Genomic DNA, 24,848 nt, shown 5'->3' on the forward strand with positions numbered 1-24,848 from the left:
TGAGGCTGGCCTTGAATTTATGATCCTCTTGCCTCAGTCTCTTGAGTCACTGCAGTTACTATGCCTGGATAAAGTGCTTTGTTTAAATTTTCATTTGCTTCTGTCTTCTGAGTGTCCTCTCACCCTGGGTATCAGTGTTATGAGGTTAAGGATCTGGTCTGTCTAGTTCACACTTGGACCTCAGATCCTAGAGTCACCTCTAACTCATAGTAGATGCTCAGTAAATGCTAATTAAAGGAAAGTTGAGAGAGTTGTATATGCAGTTCTGAACTTCTGTTGAAAAATCTGGGAAGGAGGTAAGGATTTGGGAATTATTATTCGTAGAACTGGGAATCTAACCCAGGGCTTCACACATGCTAGGCAACTCTGCTACTACATCCTCAACCCTAAGATTTGGGAATAATTAGACAAGTTTTTTTTTTTTTTTTTTGGTGTTTTTTGTTTTTGGTGGTGGTGGGGATTGAACCTGGGACCTTGCACATGCTAATTCAGTATTTTTTATAAGAAAAAAAACTGTTGGAATTGGCTTCTCCTGTTTACTTCACCTGGAGCTTACAGAAACCTATGCCTTTTGAGGGTAGGAACAGAGTTCTCTTCCCACACTGAGCTTCTTTGTGTCTTCTATAGTCCAAATACATAGATAGTAGAGGTTTAATAAACATTTGTTGAAGGAACATAGAAATTTAACTGTCACTACTGTTGGTTGTTCTTCTGTTCCATTTCTTTGAGACTGTTTTCAAAAGGCACAACACTGCTAGAATGGGGAAGAGGACATAGGGCCGAGTAAGGTTTTTTCCTAAACGTTGGCTTTCACACCTTGATTTTACATAGTAGGTTCCTTTCTGGATGCCAGTTTGAATTACATGTCAGATTTTGCTAGTCTTAACTCACCCTACTCAATGGAGCGTTATTATCGATTTATTTAATGGTTTTATACTATGAAATGCAGAACATTTTCCTTATTTCAAGAATCTTTTTGTGCAGTCTTCATGAAAAGTGAATTATCAGTATATATTCCCTGTTTTGATAGTTGCTTAAAATGCGGAACATCAGCATTAAGTTCGGCTTTCTAACAATGATTAATTCGCACACCATCTGTGTAGAGTTTGATTGCTGCTGGATACTCGCCAACAACTAGACAACTACTGCTTCTTTTGGCCTCTTTACTCCCAAACCACTTGCTTCAAACTAGAGGTGGCGTCCTGACCCTCCGCGACCTCTTTGTCATGGCGTCCGCGGGGCGTCTACTAGCTGAGGGTTTGGCTGCCAGCCGGGCGTGGACCTTCCCAAGATGGCGGCAGCCGGGGCAACAGCGCTCAGGGGGCGGAGCTCCACTGCCGGAGGCGGGGCAGGGAGCCAGAGGGTCGGGCTAGCGGGCGGGCAGCTTCTGAAGTAGGCAGGCCCAGCGCGCTTGCGCGGAGCGGCCCTGCGCACAGTGAGGCAGTGGCGGGGGAAGGCACCGGTGGGGCCGACTGGCGGGTTGAAGGAGGGAAGCGGGCGAGCGAAGTCCCAGTGCGCGCCGCGGCGGCCCGGGTACCCTCCCCTTCCGGGCTTGAGGCGCTGTGAGAAGAGTCGAACCGAGTGGAACCGCACCGGCGAGGTGCCGCTCTCGCTGCCCGAGCCCGGCCTCCCTTGGCTTCCGCGATCCGGTCGCGGGGCCCGTGTTCCTCAGCACACCCAGCTCCAGCCGCCCCCAGAGCCTGTCCCTAACCCTTCGGAAGCCCCGGCGCCAGCCCGGGCCCTTGGCGGGGAGGATGACGGAGCTGCAGTCGGCGCTGCTACTGCGAAGACAGCTGGCAGGTGAGCAGGCGGGCGGAGGGGTGCCTGGCCGGGCCGCGATCGCGGACAGCGGTGCCCACTGCCTCCTCCCTCCTTGCGGCCGGGCGGCGAGGGGTCCAGGCCTGCGAGGGCGGGGAGCACGGGCTCAGTCCCAGCCGGGCCCAGCACTTCTTGCCTGGCTTTCAGAGGGTTTTGGGGGCGGGGACGCGTCCCTGCCTTGGCCCTCGGACGGGGCCTGGCGCCCCGGGAGTGGGAGGGTGGTCGCCCCCTCCCCCACTGTTCGGTGGGGCGTTGCGGGGGAGGGGCTGTGGATCCCGGGCCTGACTGACCCTCTCTGAGGGGCGGGTCCCGGGGTTCAGGTGCGGCGGAGGCCGCCGGACCTTGGGGCAGCTGTAGCGTCTGGACCCCGCGCGGCGGTGAGTCCTTGACGCTGGAGTCCAAGCGGTGCAGGGCAACTGGGGCCAGGAGTGGGCGGTAGGAGCTGAATCCGGGCCGGATAGGGGAGACGCGCAAAACTTCTCCCCGGGCAGCGTCGGGTCCACGGAGTTACGGCCCACAACAAAAGCGGCGGCCGGGGCGGCCTGGGCGCTGGCGCGCGGTGTCCGGGAACCCGGCGGCTTGCGGGACGCCGCCTCGCCTGCCTCCGCCTGGCACCGGCTCCGGCTACGCCGCCCGGCTGGGGGAGGGTAAGAGCGGGCACTGGGGACAGCGGCTCGCTGGCCGGCTCGGGCTTTGTGCTCGCGGCGGCTCAGGCTCCCGCGCAGGCTCGCAGACCCCCGGGGCTGCGCTCGCAGTCTCCGACTAGGGGCGGCGGCCGGGTCATCCTGCCTGGAAGAGTGCGTCCCCCTCCCCCATTGTCCCGGCCTTCGGCCGTTTGCGGCTTCCAGGTTGACTTTTTAGGGGGTTGGCTCCTACTCTGCTAGGACTGTGTGAGCCGAGCATGCGCGCTGGAGGCCTACGTGTGCGGAGTGAAAGGGGGGTGGCGGGTTGGTGGCTTCACAATGCCGCCCCACGTGCTGCCAGATTTAAAGAGAGATGAACCAGCAGTTACCCCTGCTGTCCAACGCCCGGTAAATGTCATTTCGGGTTCAGGCGATCTTCCCCCTCATCCTGCAGCCAGACTCCCTTAACCCTGGATGTAGAAACTTAAGGCTGCAATGAAGAAATCTGTCTTTGAAATGGATTGTGAGTTTGAGGTATTAGTTAAATCACCTTTGTGGCTTCTTAAGGAAAAGGTTGTCGGGGGCTGTTACAGATTGTATAATTAAGTTTATTATTAGACCATGAGCAAGCAGGTTTGGACTAGTATTAAAGTTCTAGATGGTCAGGGGGAGTGGCTTGAAGTGAGTGGAAAAGTTCTAATGATACTCACCAGGAATAGTGTGTTAGAAAAGCAGCAGCAGAAGTATAGCAACTTTATTGCACCTTGTATTTGCAAAGAGCCCTTTTTATGTCTTTTTTTTTTTTAAGAAAAGAATGAAGGTTTTCTTTTGTCTTCCTAAGAATTCTTTAATCAGGATAAGTTTTTTAAATATGGTGAACTACTGAATATAAATAAATACTAAATATTAAAGCAGTACTCCCCCCCCCCCCATTGAACCCAGGAACTCTTTACCACTGAGCTACCATCCCAGACTTTTTTTTGAGCCCGAGGTGTGGTGGTTGGGAGGTCTCCTAAGTTGGGAGGATGGTCTTGAACTTGTAATCTCCTGCTTCAACTTCCTGAGTAAGCTCAACTCTTACATAATGGAAAAGATATACATTTTAAAAGGTGCAAAAGAAGTTTCGCAGTTACTAAGAAAGTAAAATATGACTAATAGCAGTGTTAGCAGTAGCAGTATGTCAGAACTTTGCTATTTGTGAACCAGTTGCATATTTTAGTGAAAACTTGCTTTAGTTTTGCATTCTTTTTTTTAAAACAATATTTCAAATATTGATAAAACACTTCTCAAAGTGCTCTTTATGAATGGTTGATTTTCTGATAGGGCACTGCCGCAGTCTGGCTGGGCACAAATCACGAGCCACTGAAGCAGGAACAAACTTTATTTTTGAAACTGCAGGAAAACACTTCACACAGCTCCCGGGAATCCTCCCTAACGCCAGGCGGCTTGTCCAGGAACCCCCACCGGAAATATCTCTCCCTGAAATCCCTCCTCCTGCACTTCCCCAACCAATGGGGAAATCCCCACGAGAACTCCAAAATAGTGCGAGAACTCAAAAGTTGGGGCAGAGGCCTATAGTAATGCCTCAATCAATACTGTCGGCAAAATGCCAGGGGCCATACAGACTCGCCCATGGCTCTCAGCAGGGCACACTAAAAAATACTTTAATGTAGAGGAAAGAATGATTTACTTTGTAATTTTTCAAGCCTCATTGTAAAGTTACGTAACTCCAATTAACTTTTCTTGCTTTCTTAATCAGAACTTATATATATATATATACATATATATGTATATATATATATATGTATATATATATATATATAAGTTCTGGTGCTGAGTGTTGAACCCAGGGCCTTGTGCATGCATGGCAAAGCACTTTGCCAACTGAGCTGTATCCCCAGCCCTTAATATTTTCTTAAATTTTTGAAGGATGTTAATGTATGGAACCAGAAGGTCAAAGCAGTGTAACTGGAATTAGAAACATCAAGTTTATTTTGAAAGACTTGATAACTATTTAAAATAAAGCCCTTGTTTTACTTTAGTAGCATGTAGACTGGAATATGTCTATTTGTATTTCTTCAAATATCACTTGAAAACAGGAAAGAATTAAAAAACTATAATCTCTTTTTTATTTTTATTTATTTTTTTTTAAGAGAGAGAGAGAGAGAGAGAGAGAGAGAGAATTTTAATATTTATTTTTTAGTTTTCGGCAGACACAACATCTTTGTTTTGTATGTGGTGTTGAGGATCGAACCCGGGCCGCATGCATGCCAGGCAAGCGCGCTACCGCTTGAGCCACATCCCCAGCCCCCAAAAACTGTAATCTCTTGAAATCACTTATAGTGAACTTTTGAAAGGTTTGATGATAAGTGCTTTAAAAATCTTGAAGTGTATTTAATTAAGTGGAAAACAAACCTGTAAGCCCTTCCAGAAGTAGAGTTTCAGAAACTTTCAACATGAGCGGTCAACAGTGACTTCTTTATTTTGCCTTTAGTCTGTCAGTGGTAAGGATTTTAATTCATTACCTGAGAGAAATTATCAGACGTGTTGTCATTGTAATGAAGATTTGGTTACTTTCAGAATCAAGCAAAATGGTTTACTTGGGTTTGCAGAGTTTTTTCAAGTTTAGTACCAATGATATTTTGGGCTGATTATTGTTGTGGGGGCCTACGCTGTGAATTATAGGTTGTTTAGCAGTGTTCCTGGTGTCTACCCACTAGATGCCAGTAGTATATTCCCAGTTGTGAAAACAGAAATGTCTCTATTGCCAAGTATCTCCTGGACAAAAATCATCCCATATTGAGAACCAGTGGGTTAAGGTATTATTTTAGTGAAGGCCATTATGGCAATTGTAAAGCAAGTAAGAAAACAGATTCATGAAATAAGATAGGTTGTATATTTCTTTGTGGTATTATTAGATTATGACTTACTCCTTTGCAAATTCAGTAATGGCAGTTCAACTTTTTACAATGCAATAAGTTAAACACTAAGAAATTCCTCAGCACAGGAGCTCAATTTTAAAAAAGTTCTTTTTAAAAATTAATTTATAAGCACTAGTTAAAATACAGAATTAAAAAATATATAGTCTTTTCTCCCCATGTTTTTTTTTTTCATGGAAGGTACCATCATTGACACTTGTGTGTCTCCCAGAGAGGTTCCTATATACATATATATGGACTAATGTTTACTGAGGACTGACATAAACCAAGTACTGAGTCCTTAACATGTGTTATCTCATTTAATCCCCCCAAAAGGAAATAGAGGTTTAGAGAGGTTAAATAATTTGCCTAAGGTCACAGGTACTGTTAGTGGTGTTGCTAGAACAAAGACCTTATTTTAGAGACTGTTTTTAGAGTTGTTTTTTAATTGTGTATATTGCTTGTAAGGAAGTAATAACTGAGACAATCATGAAATAAGATTTTAAAAGGTTATTTGAAACTAATTTATCCAGTAACTAGGCAAATTGGTTTTCTCATCTTAATAAAATTTATTGTACAGAATAATACACATTAAATTCATGAGTGTTTTTGTGTTTGTGGTGTTTGGATTGGACCCAGGGCCTTGCACAAGCTAGACACGAATTCTGCTGAGGGTACACTCCTAGTCTGAGAGTTTTAAGGTAAAAGATATATATATTAGTCATTGTCAACTTAAAGTCAACATTCTGCAGAATCAAGGAAGATGCCTTTGAATTTGTGTCATAGACTGAAGGAAGGTAGCACCAAGCTTTTTTTGATGTTGACATTTAGTGGAGAAGAAATTTGGGGTTAGTTCAACTCATTTCCTACATTGACCATACTAAATTTTATTATGAAGAGCAGTTTTAAGAAATAAGAAGACCCTTTTTTAAGCTTTTTTTTTTTTTTTTAAGATTTTCATTAGTTATGTTTTCGTAGGCATACATAGGCATTCCATATTTTCATAGACATTCTAGAACTAGGAAGAATTCCTTTATGCATTAACAGTAAAATAATTTGGCTTCTTTTACAGTAGAAATCTTGGTTGTACATTTGAAAGTAATCTGGAAAATTTCAAGATCTGCAGTTTCCTGGCCACCCATGTAAGCAGGTTGTGATGAAGTGTTTTTCAGACTTGGTATACAATAGAATTACTTGAGAAGTCTGTAAAAAATAGATTCCTGGCCTCATCTCCAAATATTATCACTATGTATGTCTTAATGGGGCCTTAGAATCCAGGTTTTTTCTCCACTTAGTACTGGGGATTGAATCAGGGTGCTTCATCACTAAACTGCATCCCCAGCCTTTTTTATTTTGAGACAGTGTTTGGTTTGTAGACATTTACCATAGTACTTGACTGGAATAAATTTTGGGGGTGGGGGGTGGTACCGGGGATTGAATTTAGGAACACTCAACTACTGAGCCACAACCCCAGCCCTATTTTGTATTTTATTTAGAGACAGGGTTTTACTGAGTTCCTTAGCGCCTCATCATTCCTTAGGCTGGCTTTGAACTCTTGATCCTCCTGCCTTAGCCTCCTGAGCTACTGGTATTACAGATGTGTGCAACTGTACCTGGCTGGAATCCAGTTTTTAAAGTAGCACTTGGAGGTGAATGTTAAGCTGGTGGTCTGAGTCGCACTGTAAGGTACCCTGTTTTCTCCCTTGGAGGATCACCTACAAGGGACCCCAGTTTCAAGTTTTGTGTTATGTGGTTTCATCAGCAGCTCTGCAATTCATAGGCCATTCAAAGAATGGAGGGGTTAGAAAGATTTAATATTTCTTATTGGCCTTTCTAGACTATATAACAATAACAATCTTAGCTAAGCAGAATAGAGTAATTGATTATTACTCTATGAAGTAGAAGAATATTATGTGTGATAGGGTTATAATATTAAAAGTTGGCCTGGGGATATATATAGCTCAGTTGGTGGATTGCTTGCCTTGCATGCACAAGGCCCTGGGTTCAATCCCCAGCACAACCCCCCCCCAAAAAAAAAAAATTAAAAGAAGTTGATAATCCACATATTTAGAAATGGAAGGAATCCTACAAGTAAATTTACATTGCATCAAATTACTAGTTACTTAACAGAAGTTGGTACTTTTTATATCCAGAAATCATTAACTGTAATACAGAAATAATGCAGATACTGCATATTGTACTGAATACAGTGCCACAGAAAAAGCATAAATCAAGCAAACATTTTCATTGGGAGTGGTATTGTATAGTTTACATTTCCTGAAGTTGAAGGAACATCAAGGAATTATTCAATTATTGTGTTGTTACAGAATCTAAAAAAGCCTTAACTTTTTAGTGAATATTTTTATTTGAATCCAGGGGTGTTTTGCCATCGAACTGCATTCCTAACCCTTTTATTTTTTGTCTTGGGACAGGATCCCACTAAGTTGCTGAGGGCCTCACTAAGATGCTGAGACTGGCCTCCAACGTGGTGACCCTCCTGTCTCAGCCACCCAAGTTGCTGGGATTATAGGTGTTTGTCACTGCACCTGGCAACTTTTTAGTGAATAAAAAAAAATTTTCTTTAACATTAAGAAGTAAATGACTAAGTAAATAATTTGTCATTTAGTGAATAGCTTTGCTAATATAATGAAATTTAGTTTTTAATAATTGGTGGTTCGGAGCTGGGGTTATGGCAAGTGGTACAGCACTTGCCTTGCATGTGTGAGGCACTGGGTTTGATTCTCAGCATCTCATATAATTAAATAAAAAATAAAGTCCATCAACAACTTAAAAAAAGAAAAAAATAATAATAATGTGGTGGTTTAATTTTCCCTAAATAAAATACTTCAAATGAAGCATACTTTTTATATTAATCTTTGTTTTGGACAACCACACTTTCTAAATCTAAAATACTGTTGAATATATATATTTATTTATTTTTTAAAATGTTGAATATATACATTTATTTATTTTAAATATCTTTTTTAGTTGTTGATAGACCTTTATTTTATTTATTTATATGTGGTGCTGAGAATCAAACCCAGTGCCTCACACATGCCAGGCAAGTGCACTATGGCTCAGCCCTAGCCCTAGCTCTGTTGAATTATTTAAATGTTGAACTGAACTCTACAATTTGTCAGTTTTTATCAGTGTATTAGTACACTCCTATGTTTACTATAAAGTGGTACCAAAGCATATAGTTTTATTGTACAGTTTACTTTAGTACAGATATTTTGTGATACTTCTACATACAAATGTGAAATTAAATGCCTTGTTTATTATTAGAGATGTCTAGTGTGGAAAGTCTGATAACCCAGCAATCATTCCTGTATTGTTGACTGTTGTTGCCTTTTTTGTGTGTGTGTGGTCCTAGTTGAACTCAGGGGTGTTCTACCATTGCTCTATACCCCAGCCCATTTTATTATTTATTTTAATTTATTTGGTACTGGGGATTGAACCCAGGAGCACTCAACCACTGAGCCACATCCACAGCCCTGATTTGTATTTTATTTAGAGACAGGGTCTCACTGAGTTACTTAGCATCTAAGTAACTTAGCACCTCGTTTTTGCTGAGGCTGGCTTTGAACTCACGATCCTCCTGCTTCAGCCTCCTGAGCTACTGAGATTACAGGCGTGTGCCACTGCGCCCAGCCTAATTTTTTATTTTGAGACAGTATCTGCCTAGGATGGCCTCAAACTTGGGATACTACTGCCTCCACCTCTTGAGTAGCTGGGATTACAAATGTGTACCACAACATCATTTTGACCCCGCCCCCCTTTTTTTGAAGTATGAGTATTGAACCCATCAGGCTGAGCAGACACTCTACCCCGAATCCTTTGACTTCCATTTTGCAGGTGAAGAGCCAACTGCACTTTCAAGATGAATTTCAATTCTTTGTATTATTTTGTTCTTAGTAAAACTGTGCTGTGGCAGGGAGGGTATGCCATCTTCTGGTAGTAAACTCTTGTGGGTGAGTCCTTGTTTCAAACAAGTAAAATATCAAGTGCTCTTTTTATTTTAATGTAATCAGATCAATTTAGGATGAATATTTTGGCATTTCTAACTTATTATAATACTTTTGTTAGAATTTAGATTTTTTTTTTTAAATTAACGGTTTTTTATTTTATTTGTTTGTTTTGTATTGAGTTTACTTTCCTTCCTCCTTCCACTTAGTACAGACTGTAGGAACTCTCACCTTATCAGTAAGGGCCTTTCCTAATCTAAGCCCTCGTGGAATCACTCTGGCACATTCCCTAGTAAAGTGTAACTTCCCCCATGCGATTATTGCATTTCTCTCTTTTTTTTTTTTTTTTTTTTTTTAAAGATAGAGTGAGAGAGGGAGGGGGGGAGAGAGAGAGAGAGAATTTTTAATATTTATTTTTTAGTTCTCGGCGGACACAACATCTTTGTTTTGTATGTGGTGCTGAGGATCGAACCCGGGCCGCACGCATGCCAGGCGAGCGCACTACCGCTTGAGCCACATCCCCAGCCCCTAGAATTTAGATTTTTGTTAGAATTTAGATATCAGAACTTCTAAGGGTTCTTCTGATATCATTTTTCATTGGTTTTTAGAAAATAACTTTTCAGAGAAAGTATGTGCTTTTGGAAGTAATCTTGACAAGGTAAACATAGTGTAGTCATAAAAATTTAATTGCATTTCAGATATAGAAAACTACAAATGAGAAAGAGGAAACATTTTCAATTTTGTAATGAGCATGAATTATTTGTATTAACACATAAATGACTGAATAAAGAATAAAATGAGGCTGGACATGGAAGAACTCTTCTGTAATCCTAGCAGCTCGGGAGGTTAAGCATCCCTTGGGGTTCAATCCCTGGTACAAAAAAAAGAGAAGAATAAAACAAGGCGGATTGTGGATTCATACCTTTAATCCCCGCTACTTAGAAGGCTGATGCAGAAGGATCACAAGTTTGAGGCCAGACTGGACAATTTAGCAGAACCCAGCCTCAAAATAAAAATATAAAAAGGGCTGGGGTGTGGCTCTGGGTAGAGGACTTGCCTAGTATGCGGGAGGCCCTAGGTTAAATCCTCAACACTGCCAGGAAAAACAAAAAAAGAATAAAATGCATTTTTAGAAAATAAAATATTTATTTATTTATTTTTTTTTAGAGAATTTTTTTTTAATATTTATTTTTTCGTTTTCGGCGGGCACAACATCTTTATTTGTATGTGGTGCTGAGGATCGAACCCGGGCCGCACGCATGCCAGGCGAGCGTGCTACCGCTTGAGCTACATCCCCAGCCCGAGAAAATAAAATATTTAATTGTTAAAATACAGCAATTTGAACTTTTTCCTGTTGTAGGTTAGACTCATTTGAACAAACCAGGAGTTTTTATAAGTGCTTGTTTCATTGATAGATTCTGGCCTTAAGAAAAACTTCTGGAAAAAAATTGTAATTTGCCGTTGTTGTAGAGATGTAGACCTTTCTTTATGAAGTTATGTCCTCTAAAATTTGTGAAAAGATAGTTTTTGTAATGGAATTTTTTTTTTTTTTTTTTTTTTTTTTTACATTTTATATCCATTTCTAAATCTTAGAAAAACTTAATACTGCTCTTTCTCTGCTTTTCTTAGCTTTACTTACCTACCCTTCTATTGGTTAAAGATATGTTTCAAAGTGTGAGTGAAAAATAATTCATTTAAACTTTTACCTGGCAATTGTTTTTGCTTTTCTCTTCTGTGGGATAGGGGAGGTGGGGTTACTGGGAAGTGAATCCATGGGCACTTTACCAAAGAGCCACACCTCATCCCTTTTTATTTTTGTTTTGAGATAGGGTCTCACTAAGGCAAGGGTCTCACTGGGGCTGGCCTGGAACTTCTGATTCTCCTGCCTCAGCTTTGGGAGTTGCTGGGATTAACAGGCATGTACCACTATGCCCTGCTTACTTTACTCTTATAAAGCAAGCTTGCTTTTAAATAACAATTTAAAAAGTTTAAACATTTTAAAAATGCCATTTATTTGAGGAGACACTGTTTTGATTTGCTTTTGAATGTGCATACACTTTAATTGCATTTTCATTTTCTTTTTCTCATGTAAGACATACTTACCAGGGTTTCTATTTAAAGACAAAGCGTTCTCTAGGTGAAGAGTTTTTAGACATGACTGACTCTCAAAGTGTGATCCATAAAAGGAAATATTGATAAGCTGGACATTATCAAAATTAAAAACATTTATTCTGTGGAAGACCCTATAAAAGGATGAAAAGACAAGTTACAGGTTGGAAGAACATATCTGGCAAAGAGTTGTTTCTACAATACATAAAATCTCTGAACCCAACAATAAAAAAACCCCATCCATTTAGAAAATGGGCAAAAGATATGAACAGTCATTTTGCTGATGAGGACAACACAGATGGCAAATAAGCAAATGGAAAGATGTAACATCATTAGACATTAGGGAAATGCAAATTGAAACAATAAGATATTACAGCCTGGTGGTTCCTGCTGGCCTGAACCCCAAACTGCTCTGGAGGCTGTGGCAGGAGGATCTCAAGTTCAAAGCCAGCTTCAGCAACTTTATGTCAACTTCTGCTCTGTAGGTGGCAGAGGCAGCAGCTAAGTGCTTGGGTTTTGAGTTTTTCTTGAGAGGCAGGTGGGTGTTTGGCAGGGGGTGCTCTATAGACCATCAGAAAAGGAGCCCCATCAAGCTGTTAAACCTCTGGATTTTTCAGAAAAGATTAAGATGACAATAAAAAGTTATGTGGTTATGGGTATTCTTCCTCCCTTACATACAGTTTCTTTTTAAAATTTTTTAAAAAAATTCTAATTAGTTGTATATGACAGCAGAATGCATTTCACACTATTTCTTTATTGATAACTTCAGGGTTTTTCTTACCTAGTTTCCCTGTATAGGTGGAAGACTACTTTTGTTTTAAAAGTAGTCTTGTTAAAACTGATGGGAAGAGGAACTGGGGAAAGAGCTCAGTTGGTAGAGTGCTTGCCATGCATGCATAAGGCCATGGGTTCAATCCCCAGTCCCTCAAATACAGAAGAAACAACAATAAAAAAACTGATGGGAAGAGCCAGATGCAGTGGTGCACACCTGTAATCCCAGTGACTTGGGAGGCTGAGGCAGGAGGATCATGAGTTTGAGACCAGCCTCAGCAATTTATTGAGGCACTAAGCCATTTTTCTTTTTTCCCCTGTGGTTTAAAAGTGACATAAAATTTACCATGTCAGCCGTTATGAATCGTGCAGGGTTTTCTTTTGTTTTGTTTTGCTACTGGGGATTGTATCTAACCACTGAGATACATCTCCAACCCTTTTTGTATTTTATTTTGAGACAGGGTCTCACAAATTGCTTTTAGGGCCTCCCTAAGTTGTAGAGGTTGGCTTTGAACTTGGGATCCTCCTGCCTCAGCCTCTCATCCACTGGGATTTACAGGTGTGCACCACTGTGCCTGGCTAATCAGGCAGTTTTATTTTAAGTCAATTCATTGGTGTGAAACTGACCTCCAGAATTTTTTCATTGTACAAATCTGAAGCTGTGCTCATTAAATCGCTCCTCCATTCCTCTCATTCTTTGTTTCTACTTTAGGTACCTTGTGTGGTAGAATCATGCAGTGTTTATGACTGGCTCCTTTCACTTGGCATAATGTCCTCAGGGTTCATCCATGTTTTGTTTTGGGCTATGGGATTGAACTCAGGGGCACTTGACCACTGAACCACATCCCTAGTCCTATTATTTGTATTTTATTTAGAGACAGGGTCTACACTGAGTTGTTGAGCGCCTTGCTTTTTGCTTAGGCTGGCTTTGAACTCGCCATCCTCCTGTCTCAGCCTCCCGAGCCACTGGGATTACAGGCATATGCCCCCATGCTCTGTGGTTTCCTTTCTTTTTAAGATTGAATAATAATCTATTATGAGGGGTTGGGATTGTGGCTCAGTGGTAGAGCGCTTGCCTAGCACATGTAATGTCCTGGGTTCGATCTTCAGTACCATATTAAACAAACAAATAAACAAATAAATAGAACCTGAGTGAGGAATGTTTAAAAAATAATAATAATTTATTATGAGTATATGATATTTGGTTTATCCATTCACCTGTGATGGATATTTGGGTTGCTTCCACCTCTTGGCTCTTGTGAATGCTTCTATGAACATATGTGTGCAAATATCTCTTGGAGACCCTGCTTTTGATTTCTTTGGGATATATGCCCAGAAGTGGGATTGCTGGATTATACAGTAGTTCTATTTTCATTTTAATAAATTTTAGAGCAGTTGTAGGTTCTTAGTAAAATTTATCGGGAGCTAGAAAGATTTCCCTTATACCTCCTGCCTCACACATACATAGCCTTCCCTGTTATCAACATGCTCCACCAGAATGTTGTATTTGTTACAATTAATTAACCTACTTTGGATAGTTCTATTTGTAATTTCTCCTTCCTTCCTTCCTTCCTTCCTTCCTTCCTTCCTTCCTTCCTTCCTTCCTTCCTTTCTTTCCTCTTTTTCTTTTTTTTTGTACTAGTGATTGAACCCAGAGGTGTTTTACCACTGAGCCACATTACCAGCCCTTTTATTTTGAGACAAGTCTCCCTAAGTTTCTTAGGGCCTTTGCTAAGTTGTTGAGGCTGACCTTGAACTTGGGATCCTCCTGCCTCAGCTTCCTAAGTTTCTGAGATTATAGGTGTGCACTGCCATTCCTGGCTTCCATTTAATTTTCTTTCTTTCTTTTTCTCCCCCCCCCCCCCCCCCCCCCCCCCCCCCCACCTTTATGGGCCTGGCCTCATACATGCTAGTCGAGCACTCTACCACTGAGCCACATCCCAAGCCCCTATTTAATTTTTTGATGACTTTCCTTACTGTTTTTTATAAGAGGTGCACCAATTTACAAATCCTTTCAGCAATATACAAGGAATGATAACAATTTCTCCACATCCTTGTTAATGCCTTTTACCTGTTTTTTTGTTACCTGTAACTGAAGCTTATCATTTTTTTTTTCAAATAGAGAACTCCTTTTTTAAACTTATTATTCATAGTTAAAAACAGCGGCATAATTGTCATTATTAACACTTTGAAGAAAGGAAGTTGAAACAGAAATCTATAATTTAAGATAGAAAATTCACTTAATTTTATTGAGCCCTGAATGCAGCTGCATTGAGAAAGGCGGAATAAAAGGTTATCTTATCCCTTTCTTGAAGTGCTACATTTGGCAATACTATGTAAACAAAGTTATAATACAGTATTATAAATACAGATGAGTTTGCTGGGCACACGCATTTTCAGAAAATAGAAAGTAGCACTGGGAAGGAGGGATTAATTTTGAGAGAGGATGGGGAGATTAGGCAGGATTCTTAGGAAAAAGGCTACTTGGATAACAGCAGAATCAGTATTTCGGCTCTCTTAAGAGCATTAGGTTGGTTATATGCTTAAAATATCTTTGCATTTATCAGTATAGAGAAAAATGTAATTAAAATCATTTGGCATGATAAAACAAAGATAAAGTTGACAGATTAAAAGTAAATAGTGAGTGATTGTTTCCTGCTCTGGGGATTGAACCCAGGAGCAGGAGCAGTCTACCACTGAGCCACATCCCCAGCCCTTTTATTTTTTGAGTGTCTATTTCTCATCATCTGTGCTTTAAGATTCTATAATTAAAGTATCAGTTTCAAGGCTGGTGTAGAGAAAAATGTTACTCTGGTCTTACTTAATAACTTTTACTATATATATGCAGAGGATTATATTTCTCTTTCTCTCTTTGTATTTAGCAATGCATAGGGTGATTTATATTGTCCTCAATAGAGGTCTAGGACTTTAGGTTTGCTAACATTTTTTAAACTGCTGTGACCATTTAAGGTGTACTTGTTCCCCCAGGGAAAAACTATTTTCAATGACTTCTTTGGTTGTTTCTGCCTCTCTCCCTTAGGATCATGCCTTTGCTGCTGCTTTTGCCCTTAATTTTTGCCTGTTGGAAACAAACAGAACAGAACTGTTGTTACCCAGTTTGGTTTTATTTAACTGTTGCAGGGCAGCAGTGGTGCAGGGGAAGGGTTTTGTGCGGCTGCCCTCTTCAGCCTCTAAAACATATTACATAGCTGTTGGGGGAGCAACTGTGTGGTAGGCTCTGTTTTAGGGGATGCTGGAGATTAAACCTAGAGCCTAGTGCATTGTTGGATAAGTGCTCTACAACTGAGCTACATCCTCCAGCCTTGTTGTGGTGGTTGTTTTTTTTTAATTTTTAATTGTAAAGCAGTTTTAGAGTTACAGAAAAATTGTGAGGCTAGTACAGAGAGTTCCTATATACTCTACACCCATATTTTAAATTTGTGTGGTACAGTTATCACAATTACGAGCCAGGATTGATATATCATTACTAACTAAAACCATACTTTATTTGGATTTCCATATTTTTCACCTGGATGTCCTTTCTTATGTTGCAGGATGCCATGTTGCATTTGTCTGACATGCCTTCCTAGCCTCCCTTGGTCTGTGAGACTTTCTCAGAGTTTGTTTAATTTTTAGGTCTTACTTTGTAGAATTTCCCTTAAATTGATTTGTCTAATGTTTTCTGCATGATTAGACTGGTGTAATGGATTTTCAGGAAGAATACCATAGACATGAGGTGCTTTTCATCCTTTAACAGTGGTACATAATATTCATTCCCATGACAGCACAGGGGTTTTAAATCTGGATCACTTGGTTTACAGTAGTGTTGATCAGGTTTCTCTACTGTAAGATTACTGTTTTTCCCTTTTCCTTTTCTTTTGTTACTGGAAATTTAACCCAGGAGCATTCTACCTCTTGAGGTACATCCCTACATCCTCAGCTTTTAAAGATTTTATTTTGGTCTGGGTGCTGTGGGGCACACCTGTAATCCTAGCAGACTAAGGAGGCTGAGGCAGGAGGATTGCAAGTTCAAGGCCAGCCTTAGCAATTTAGTGAGGCCCTAAGCAATTTAGTAAGACCCTGTTTCAAAATAAAAAATAAAGTACTGGGGGGATTAGTGGTAAAGTGCCCCTGGGTTCAATCCCCAGTACCAGAAAGAAAGAAAAGAAAAAGAGATTTTATTTTGAGGCAGGGACTTGATAAATTGCCCAGTTTGTCCTTGAACTTGCAGTCCTCCCATCTCAGCCTCCAGAGTAGCTGGAATTATATCATGAACCACCTTGCCCTTGCCCCAGCACTTACCCTTTTCTTTATAAGCTATTAAGTCCAGCTCATGTGCATGTGGAAAGGACTAAGCTTTACCTCCTGAAGAAGGGAATATCTACTTATATTTGGAATTCTTCTGTAAGGAAGGTTTATCTCTCCTGCCCCATTTGTTTGTTTTACTCATTTATGCATTGTGGACTTGTACATTTTATTTTGTTCTTTGGAGTAAAATCTATATTACTCAGACTTTCCCAGAGATTGATTTTCTTTCTTTCTTTCTTTTTTTAGTTGTAGTTGGACACAATACCTTTATTCCATTCATTTATTTTTTATGTGGTGCTGAGGATCGAACCCAGGGCCCTGCACTTGCTAGGCGAGCGTTCTACCACTGAGCCACAATCCCAGCTCCCTAGAGATTTCTTATAAGAATGGAGTTCCATGATTTATGTATTTAGTCTGGAGACTCTGGGAAGTTCTAGTCTGAATGCAGTCTCATGACAAAATTACCTCTTATTTGACGGGGAGGGCAGTGTTTTCCATTATGGCCTTCAGCTGGTGGGGTAGATGAGTTCCAATGGCATTAAGAAGTATCATCTGTTTTAGTCAGATTTGAATGTTAATCTCATCTAAAATACCTTTACAGAAACGGATAGAACAGCGTATGGCCAAATATGTAGGTACTGTTGTCTTGCCAAGTTGATTCAAAATTAATCATATAATCTTTATTTTTATTGAACCCAGGAGCACTCGGCCACTGAGCTACACATGTGCTCACTTCCTTATTTTCTGTAAGATATGGTGTACCTATCTTGTATTTTATATTTTTCCTATCTTAGCCCTAGAGTCAGCTACTTGCTTAAGGAGCCCTGGTTCCTTTAATCAAAGACTGGGATCTAGAAACCAAAATTTGGGCATTGGGAGTACTCATTTCTACTGGTGTATCACTGCTCTATAGGAGAAAAGTAGGTGGTTTGTATATTTAATATTACTCCACGTAGAACACACATCTATGTTTCTACCAGCCAACATATATTAAGTGAAACCTAAGTTCACAGTAAGTTATCTTGTTGAATAGAAAAAGTCCCAGAATGTTCTTTCTCCTTTTCTTTCTTATTGATAGTGGGGGGAAAACCCAGCTACCATCTCCTAGTCTATTTAAAAGCAGTTTTTTTTTTGTGGTGCTGGGGATTGAACCCAGGGCGGTGTGCATGCAGGGCGAGCATTCTACCAACTGAGTTATATATATGCCCAGTCCTTAAAAGCAGTTTTTGTCCTTGTTTTTTAACTTGTCCAAGTACTGCTTCCCCAAATCCCTTAGGTCAGCTTTTTTCCCCTTCCATCCCTTTCAGTGAGGTTATCATAATTTGTAATACCAATTTGAGCATCCTTCATAGACTGAAATGTCCTGAAATACTTTGGGTGTTGAATTTTTGGATTAGGGATGCCCAGCCAGCCAAATCTATGTAAATATTCTAAAATCAGAAAAACCCTGAAATCTGAAACATTTTTTCTGGTCCCAACCATTTCAGATCAGGAATAATCACCCAGACAGGTAAAGTCATTTGTTATAGTCTTCATTCCATGTGATTTATTTATTTAAGAAAAATTTTAAAATTTTTGTGGTACTAGGGGTTGAAGCCAGGGGCACTCTACCACTGAGGAATATCACCCAGGACTTTTTGTTTGTATGTGGTGCTGAGGATTGAACCTGGGCCGCACGCATGCCAGGCGAGCGTGCTACCACTTGAGCCACATCCCCAGCCCTATTTTTGTTTTTTAATATTGGGGATCGAACCCAGGGGCACTCGGTTACTGAGCCACATCCCTAGCCCTATTTTGTATTACGGAGTCTACATTGAGTTGCTTATTGCCTCACCGTTGCCTGAGGCAGACTTTGAACTAGTGATCCTCTAGTCTCAGCTGCCTGGATTACTGGTGTGTGTGTAGACATTTTAATTTTTATATTGAAATAGGGTCTCTCTAAGGTGCCCAGGCTGTACTGGAACTTGGATCCTTCTGCCTCATTCTCTTGAGTAGCTGGGATTACAGGCATGGACCACTGCACAAAACCATGTGGTTTATTTTATTTGTGTATTTATTTTTGGCTTGGGGACCCATGGACCACTGCACAATACTATGTGGTTTATTTTATTTATGAATTTATTTTTGGTTTTGGGACCCAGTGATACTTAATCACTGAGTCATTTTGAGAGGACTTGTATTCCTCCTGCTTCAGCTTCCTGCATCACTGGGATTATAGGCATGTGCTACTGTGCTTGTCCATGTGGTTTATTTTAAAAATGTGTTTTGCATATATCAAAATTCATTCATTAAGATGTACATTTTTGTGGGTTTTGGAAAGAACATAGAGTCCTTTCACCATCATTTCAGCAGTATGTAGAAAAGTACCCTAAAATTCTCTGTGGCTCCATTTTTGTCAACCATTCCCTGACAACCATTGTTCTGTTTCCTTTTTTTTTTTTTTTTTTTAATATGTGTTGTGGTGCTGGGGATCAAACCCTCACACATAGTAAGCAAGAGCTCTGTCATGTGAGTTTTAACTCTGTCCTCTTTCCCTATAGTTTTGCCCTTTACAGAATGTCCCATGTAGCTTTGGAGTCTGGCTACTTTGACCTAGCAAAAAGGATTTAAAATTCATCCCATGTTGCATGAATTGGTAGCCTATTGTTTATTGCTGAATAATATTCCGTTGTGTACTTTCTATTGTTCACATTCCATTGTACCAATTTGTTTATCCATTTCCATGTTAAAGAACATCTTGTCTGTTTCCAGTTTATAGTGATTATGAATAAAGCTTCTGTGAACATTTCTATACAAGTTTTTGGGTTAATCTGTTTTCAGTTCACTTGCGTAAATATCTGGGAGTATGAATGCTGATTATATGGAAAGTCTAAATTTATCTTGATAAGAAATCACTAAGCTGGGGCACCTAACCACTGAGCCACATCCCCAGCCCTTTTTTAAAAATTTTATTTAGAAACAGGGACTTGCTGAGTTGCTGAGGATGGCTTTGAACTCTAGATCAAGACTTCTGTCTCAGCCTCCCTAGCTGCTGGGATTACAGGCATGGTCCACTAAGCCCAGCTCACATAATATCATCTTAATGAATTGCTATTCATCTGGATTTTTTTTCCTTAAGACAGTGTAGGCATCTTTCTGTATTGGCACATAGGGCCTTATTTTCAAACACCTAGTATTATAATGTTATGAATTACAAGCTGTAATTCACTCTTTATGAAAGCAATTTTTAAAATTATAAAGGGACCGGGGTTGTGGCTCAGTGGTAATGCGCTTGCTTAGCATGCTGAGGCACTGGGTTCGATTCTCAGCACCCCATACAAATAAATAAAAAATAAAGGTCCATCAACAACTAAAAAAAAATCTTAAAAAAAATAAAATTATAAAAATAATATATGTTCATGGTAAAAAATAAAAAAATATATAAGCTATACCAAAGAAAATAAAATGAAAAATAAGTCCTCCCTTACCTGTCACATTCTCCATAATATAATTCATGCTTATGATCACTTTTTTTTTTTTTTTTTGGTGATGCTGGAGATTGAACCCAGGGCCTTGTGCATGTGAGGCAAGCACTCTACCAACTGAGTTATATCCCCAGCCCTATGATCATTCTTAATGTGAGAGTTTGACTTCTATGAAAGGTGAAGAATTTAACGATACTGCTTACTCTTAATTTTTGTTATATATTTATTGCTGTTCTAATGCTTGTCTTCATTAAGGTGAAGAAATTAACTCACTCTTACCCCCTTCTTCCTAATTTTGTTAATCATATTATTGTTATATTGCCAGTGTTAATAATGTTTATATCCTTTTATTATTTATTTATTTTTTAAAATTTTTTAGTTATACATGGATACAGTGTCTTTATTTTACTTTATGTGACAATGAGGATTGAACCCAGTGCCTCATGCATGCTAGGTGAGCGCTCTACCTCTGAGCCACAACCCCATCCCAATATATTCTCTTTTATAACTGAAATAGTTTTCTGTGTTTTGTCTCAAAAACAAAACAAAACACCACAGAAAACAGCATTTGTATGGTTGTGTTAATATGTTCATTATAATACCAAATAGTGATTTGGACCTAGAGGAGAAATTCTCATCATTGGAACTTAGTCTCTTAGGCAGTCTTTAAATATGAAAGTCTTACTTCCCTCTGTCTTCACTTAGTTTTTCTGGCTCATACTAAGCTACCATTTTTCTTTTATCTCATGTTGTCCTCTTTCTGATTTTTTTAGAAAGAGTGTATGCTTGATTATTAAAATTTTTTTTTAATATTTATTTTTTAGTTGTAGTTGGACATAATACCTTTTATTTTATTTATTTACTTTTATGTGGTGCTAAGGATTGAATCGAACCCAGGGCCTTGCACATGCTAGGCAAGCACTCTACCGCTAAGCCACAACTCCAGCCCCTTAAAAAAATTTTTTTTGTTTGTATATGGACACAATACCTTTATTTTATTTACTTATTTTTATGTGGTGTTGAGGATCAAACCCAGTGCCTCACATGTGCTAGGCAAGTGCTCTAACACTGAGCCACAATCCCCGCCCCCTTGCCCCTTGATTAATTTTGATTCCATGTATATTGAAAAATGCTCTTGTGATTTCAAGTGGCATTACGGCATTTCTCCCCACATTTGATTACTAGGTTTTCTTTCTTCTTCTTCTTCTTCTGTTTTTTTTTTTTTAGAGAGAGAGAGAGAGAGAGAGAGAGAGAGAGAGAGAATGAATTCTTTAATATTCATTTTCTAGTTTTCGGCAGACACAACATCTTTGTTTTATGTGTGGTGCTGAGGATCGAACCCGGGCCGCAAGCATGCCAGGCGAGCGCGCTACCACTTGAGCCACATCCCCAGCCTGGTTACTAGGTTTTCTGAGGATTGAATTCTGGGTTTAAAATCTTTTCCCCTGGGAACTTTGTCATTGTTCCCTTGTGAACCATATCCAGAATTCCTCCTAAGAAGACAGTGAATGAAAAATGATCCAGATCAGTCTATTTTTGTTCCTGTGTAATTTTTTTTGAAGTTTCAAAGGATTTTCTGTGTACTTGGAGTTCTAAAATTTACCCTTATGTTTCAAGTATGATATTTTATTTGCTCATCATTTAAAACTCTCAGTGGGCTCTTTGAATGGGCTTAGGTCTTTATCTGACTTAGAAAGGCCTTTCATTTATGTATGTGTGTATGTGCATGTCTGATTTTGGGTAAGGGAGGGACTTTTCCTCCATAACCCCCTCCTTTGTCTCCTGTCAATCAGATGTTTGAGTTCTTTAATCCCTTTTTCTTGTCCTCTTTTATTCATAGTACACTTTTTCTGTCTTTTGTCTGTGTATTATAGAACCTTCTTCCACTTTGTTTCTCAGATTAGTAACTTGGTTCTTAGGTTCTGAGGCATGCCTGTTGTTTAAATTGCCCATTTAATTTTTCATTTTGGCAATCATTTCTCTTTCTGATTTCCAAGAACATATGCTCTTTTTTTTAAAATCTACTTTTAATTATTCTAATTTTTTATTATAGCTGTTTTATGTATGCATGTTCTTTCAAATCACAGCTTTATTGAGGTTTAATTTTTATACCATAGAATTCACTCATTTTAAATATATAGTTCAGTGTTTTTTGTTTTTTTTTTCTTAAACATTTATTTTTTAGGCGTAGATGGACACAACACAATGCCTTTATTTTTATGTGGTGCTGAGGCTCGAACCCGTGCTAGGCGAGCACTCTACCGCTGAGTCACAATCCCAGCCCTAGTTCAGTGTTTTAAAAGTATATTTATAGAGTTGTGCAGTCATTATCACAGCCTTCCAACTTTCTTTTTAATTACCACCCCCCCACCGGAAATTTCTTGCACATTAGTATTCACCAGCTTTATTCCCAGACACAACTTATTAATCTACTGTCTGTCCCTTTTCTGGATATTTCATATAAATGTTCAGAATAAGATAATACAATATGTGTTCTTGGTATATTGCATCTTTTACTTAGCTTAATGTTTTTAAGGATTAATCATATTGTTCCAACGTTATTTGTTGAAAACACTTTATTTTCCTGTTGAATTACTTTGGAACTTTTGTTGAAAACTTGCTCACCAACTTCTAGTATAGTCTTCTTTTGGGACTCTGATTATATTACATTAATCAATATATGTCTTCTCTTAGGCGAGTATCACAGTTTTTTGATTATTGATGCATAGCAGGTCTTGAAATTATATCCTCCAATTTCACACTTTTTATTTTTTGGTCTTTGAAAGTTTTTTGCAAGCTAGTTTGTCATTTTCTACAACAAAAAAAGCATGCTATGATTTCAAATGGAATTACAGTGACTATAAAGATTAATGTGAGGAAAATTGACTTTTTTGGTGTACTAGGCATTAAACCCAGGGTGCCTAATCAATTAGCCACATCCCAAGCCCTTTTTATTTTTTATTTTGAGACAGGGTCTCGCTAAGTTACCTAGTTTCGCCTCGACCCTGGCAGTCTTCCTGTGAGTCACCATGTCCGACATCTGAATAATATTGAGTCTCTCATTCCTTAAACAACCTTGTTTATACCATAGGGAATGAATAGCTGCTTCATTTATCTTCATTTATGTAAGTCTTTTTCCAGTAGTACTAGAGATTGAACCCAGGGGCTTGGCTTACATGTGCTAGGCAAATGCTCTACTGCTGAGTTACGTCCCCAATCATTTTTCAAATTTTATTTTGAGACAGGGTCTCAGTAAATTGCCCAGGCCGGCCTTGAACCTGAGATTCTTCTGTGTAGTTGGGATTATTGGCATGTGCCACCATACCTGGCCTTTCTTCTTTTCTTACATGTGAGAAAGGCAAGTCTCAGAATGGAGGGTGTGGTATATCACTTCTTCAGTGAGTTTTGCCTCCTGGTATTCATGCCCTTGGGTAGTCCCCTCATAATAAATCAGAATGGGTCTGTGTAACCAGTAGGATGCAGCAGAATGCAGAGCTGGAAGGCTTTGTCATGAAAAGTGTTGCAGTTTTTGCCTTGGTCCCTATTTGATGCTCCCAGTGGAGGAAGCCAGCCACCATATTGTGGAGACTCTCAAGCTGTGGAGGAGGAGCCAGCAGCCCATGTGGAGAGGAGCCAGCAGCCAGCACCCATTTTCCAGCCATGTGAGTGAGCTACCTTCAAACTGGAGCCTCAGTCAGCCCTCAATGAAAGGATGAGAGATCTTGAGCCATAGCCACCTATCTAAGGCACTCCCAGATTTCTGACCCACACAAACTATAAGAGACAATGAATAACTCCTAGTGTTTAAATCTGCAAGTCAGAGCAGGTCCATGGTAAGGGTTATATAGCAACCAAAAGCCAACACTAAAGACTTGAGAGAGGAAAAATGAAGACATGGGCCACTGTACTAACCAATCCTGAAAGTGCTTACTTCTTCATTTCTGCCATTTATTTGTTTGTTTATTTATTTAGTGGTATTGGGGATTGAACCCAGGGCTTTACATGTGCTAGGCAAATGCTCTGCCATTGAGCTGTGTCCTTAGCCCTTTTTAAAATTTTATTTTGATACAGGGTCTTACTAAATTGTCCAGGCTGCTCTTGAATTTATGATCCTTCTTCTAAGTTGCTGGGATGACAGGAATGCATGCAACAGTGATTTCTTCTTGATATCATCTTTCTGAATCTGATGATTGCTGGGCTGTTTTTGAACTTTTAGTTCCAAGGTTGCTGATGGGTCAGTTCTATATTTTATACTGGAAGTTCCATCTTTAACTTTATCTAATATATTCTAATATTTTTGTAAGCATCCAATTCCTCATTAAATTCCTTTTTAAAAATAATTAATGTTTTTGGTACCAAGGATTGAACTCAGAGGCGCTTAACCACTGAGCCATATCCCCAGCCCTTTTTATATTTTATTTTGAGACTTATTTTTGGTCTTGCTAAGTTGCTTAGGGCTTTCCTGAGTTGCTGAGACTTGCCTTGAGCTCATGATCCTCCTTCCTCGGCCTCCTGAACTTCTGGGGTTGTAGGTGTGTGCCATCACACCCTGCTACTAAATTCCTTTTTTCTTTTTAAGTTATAGATGGACACAGTATCCTTATTTTGTCTATTTATTTTTATGTGGTGCTGAGGATCAAACCCAGTGCCCCACTTGTGTGAGGCAGGCGCTCTGCCACTGAGCCACAACTCCAGCCCTAAATTCCTTCTTAAAACATCTAAAGTACTTTAGTTTTCTGCCCTGATCCTTTCTGGTATACTTTCATTTACCATATGAATCATTCCAATGGGCCTTTGGAGACTGTTTCTTTATGGGTTAAGTTATAAAGTAATGGAGTTTAAAAAAATGATTGTATTCTGGCCGTTTTTCTT

General features: G+C 39.7%; 1 protein-coding gene across 1 annotated transcript in view; it reads left to right on the plus strand.

Annotated features, from left to right (window-relative positions):
- The first annotated feature begins 1,419 nt into the window (after window positions 1-1,419).
- The window catches only part of Ube2g1 (ubiquitin conjugating enzyme E2 G1), a 96,240-nt gene continuing 72,811 nt past the window's right edge, over window positions 1,420-24,848 (plus strand). Inside the window, exon 1 of the mRNA XM_046425019.2 lies at window positions 1,420-1,800. Coding sequence (XP_046280975.1) covers window positions 1,755-1,800 — 46 coding nt within the window. The 5' untranslated portion in view covers window positions 1,420-1,754. The remainder of the gene's footprint in view (window positions 1,801-24,848) is intronic.

The sequence above is a fragment of the Marmota monax genome, unplaced genomic scaffold, assembly GCF_021218885.2.
Source record: "Marmota monax isolate L192 unplaced genomic scaffold, Marmota_monax_Labrador192_F-V1.1 WCK01_AAM20220418_F8-fsc00218, whole genome shotgun sequence".
Lineage (NCBI taxonomy): Eukaryota > Metazoa > Chordata > Mammalia > Rodentia > Sciuridae > Marmota > Marmota monax.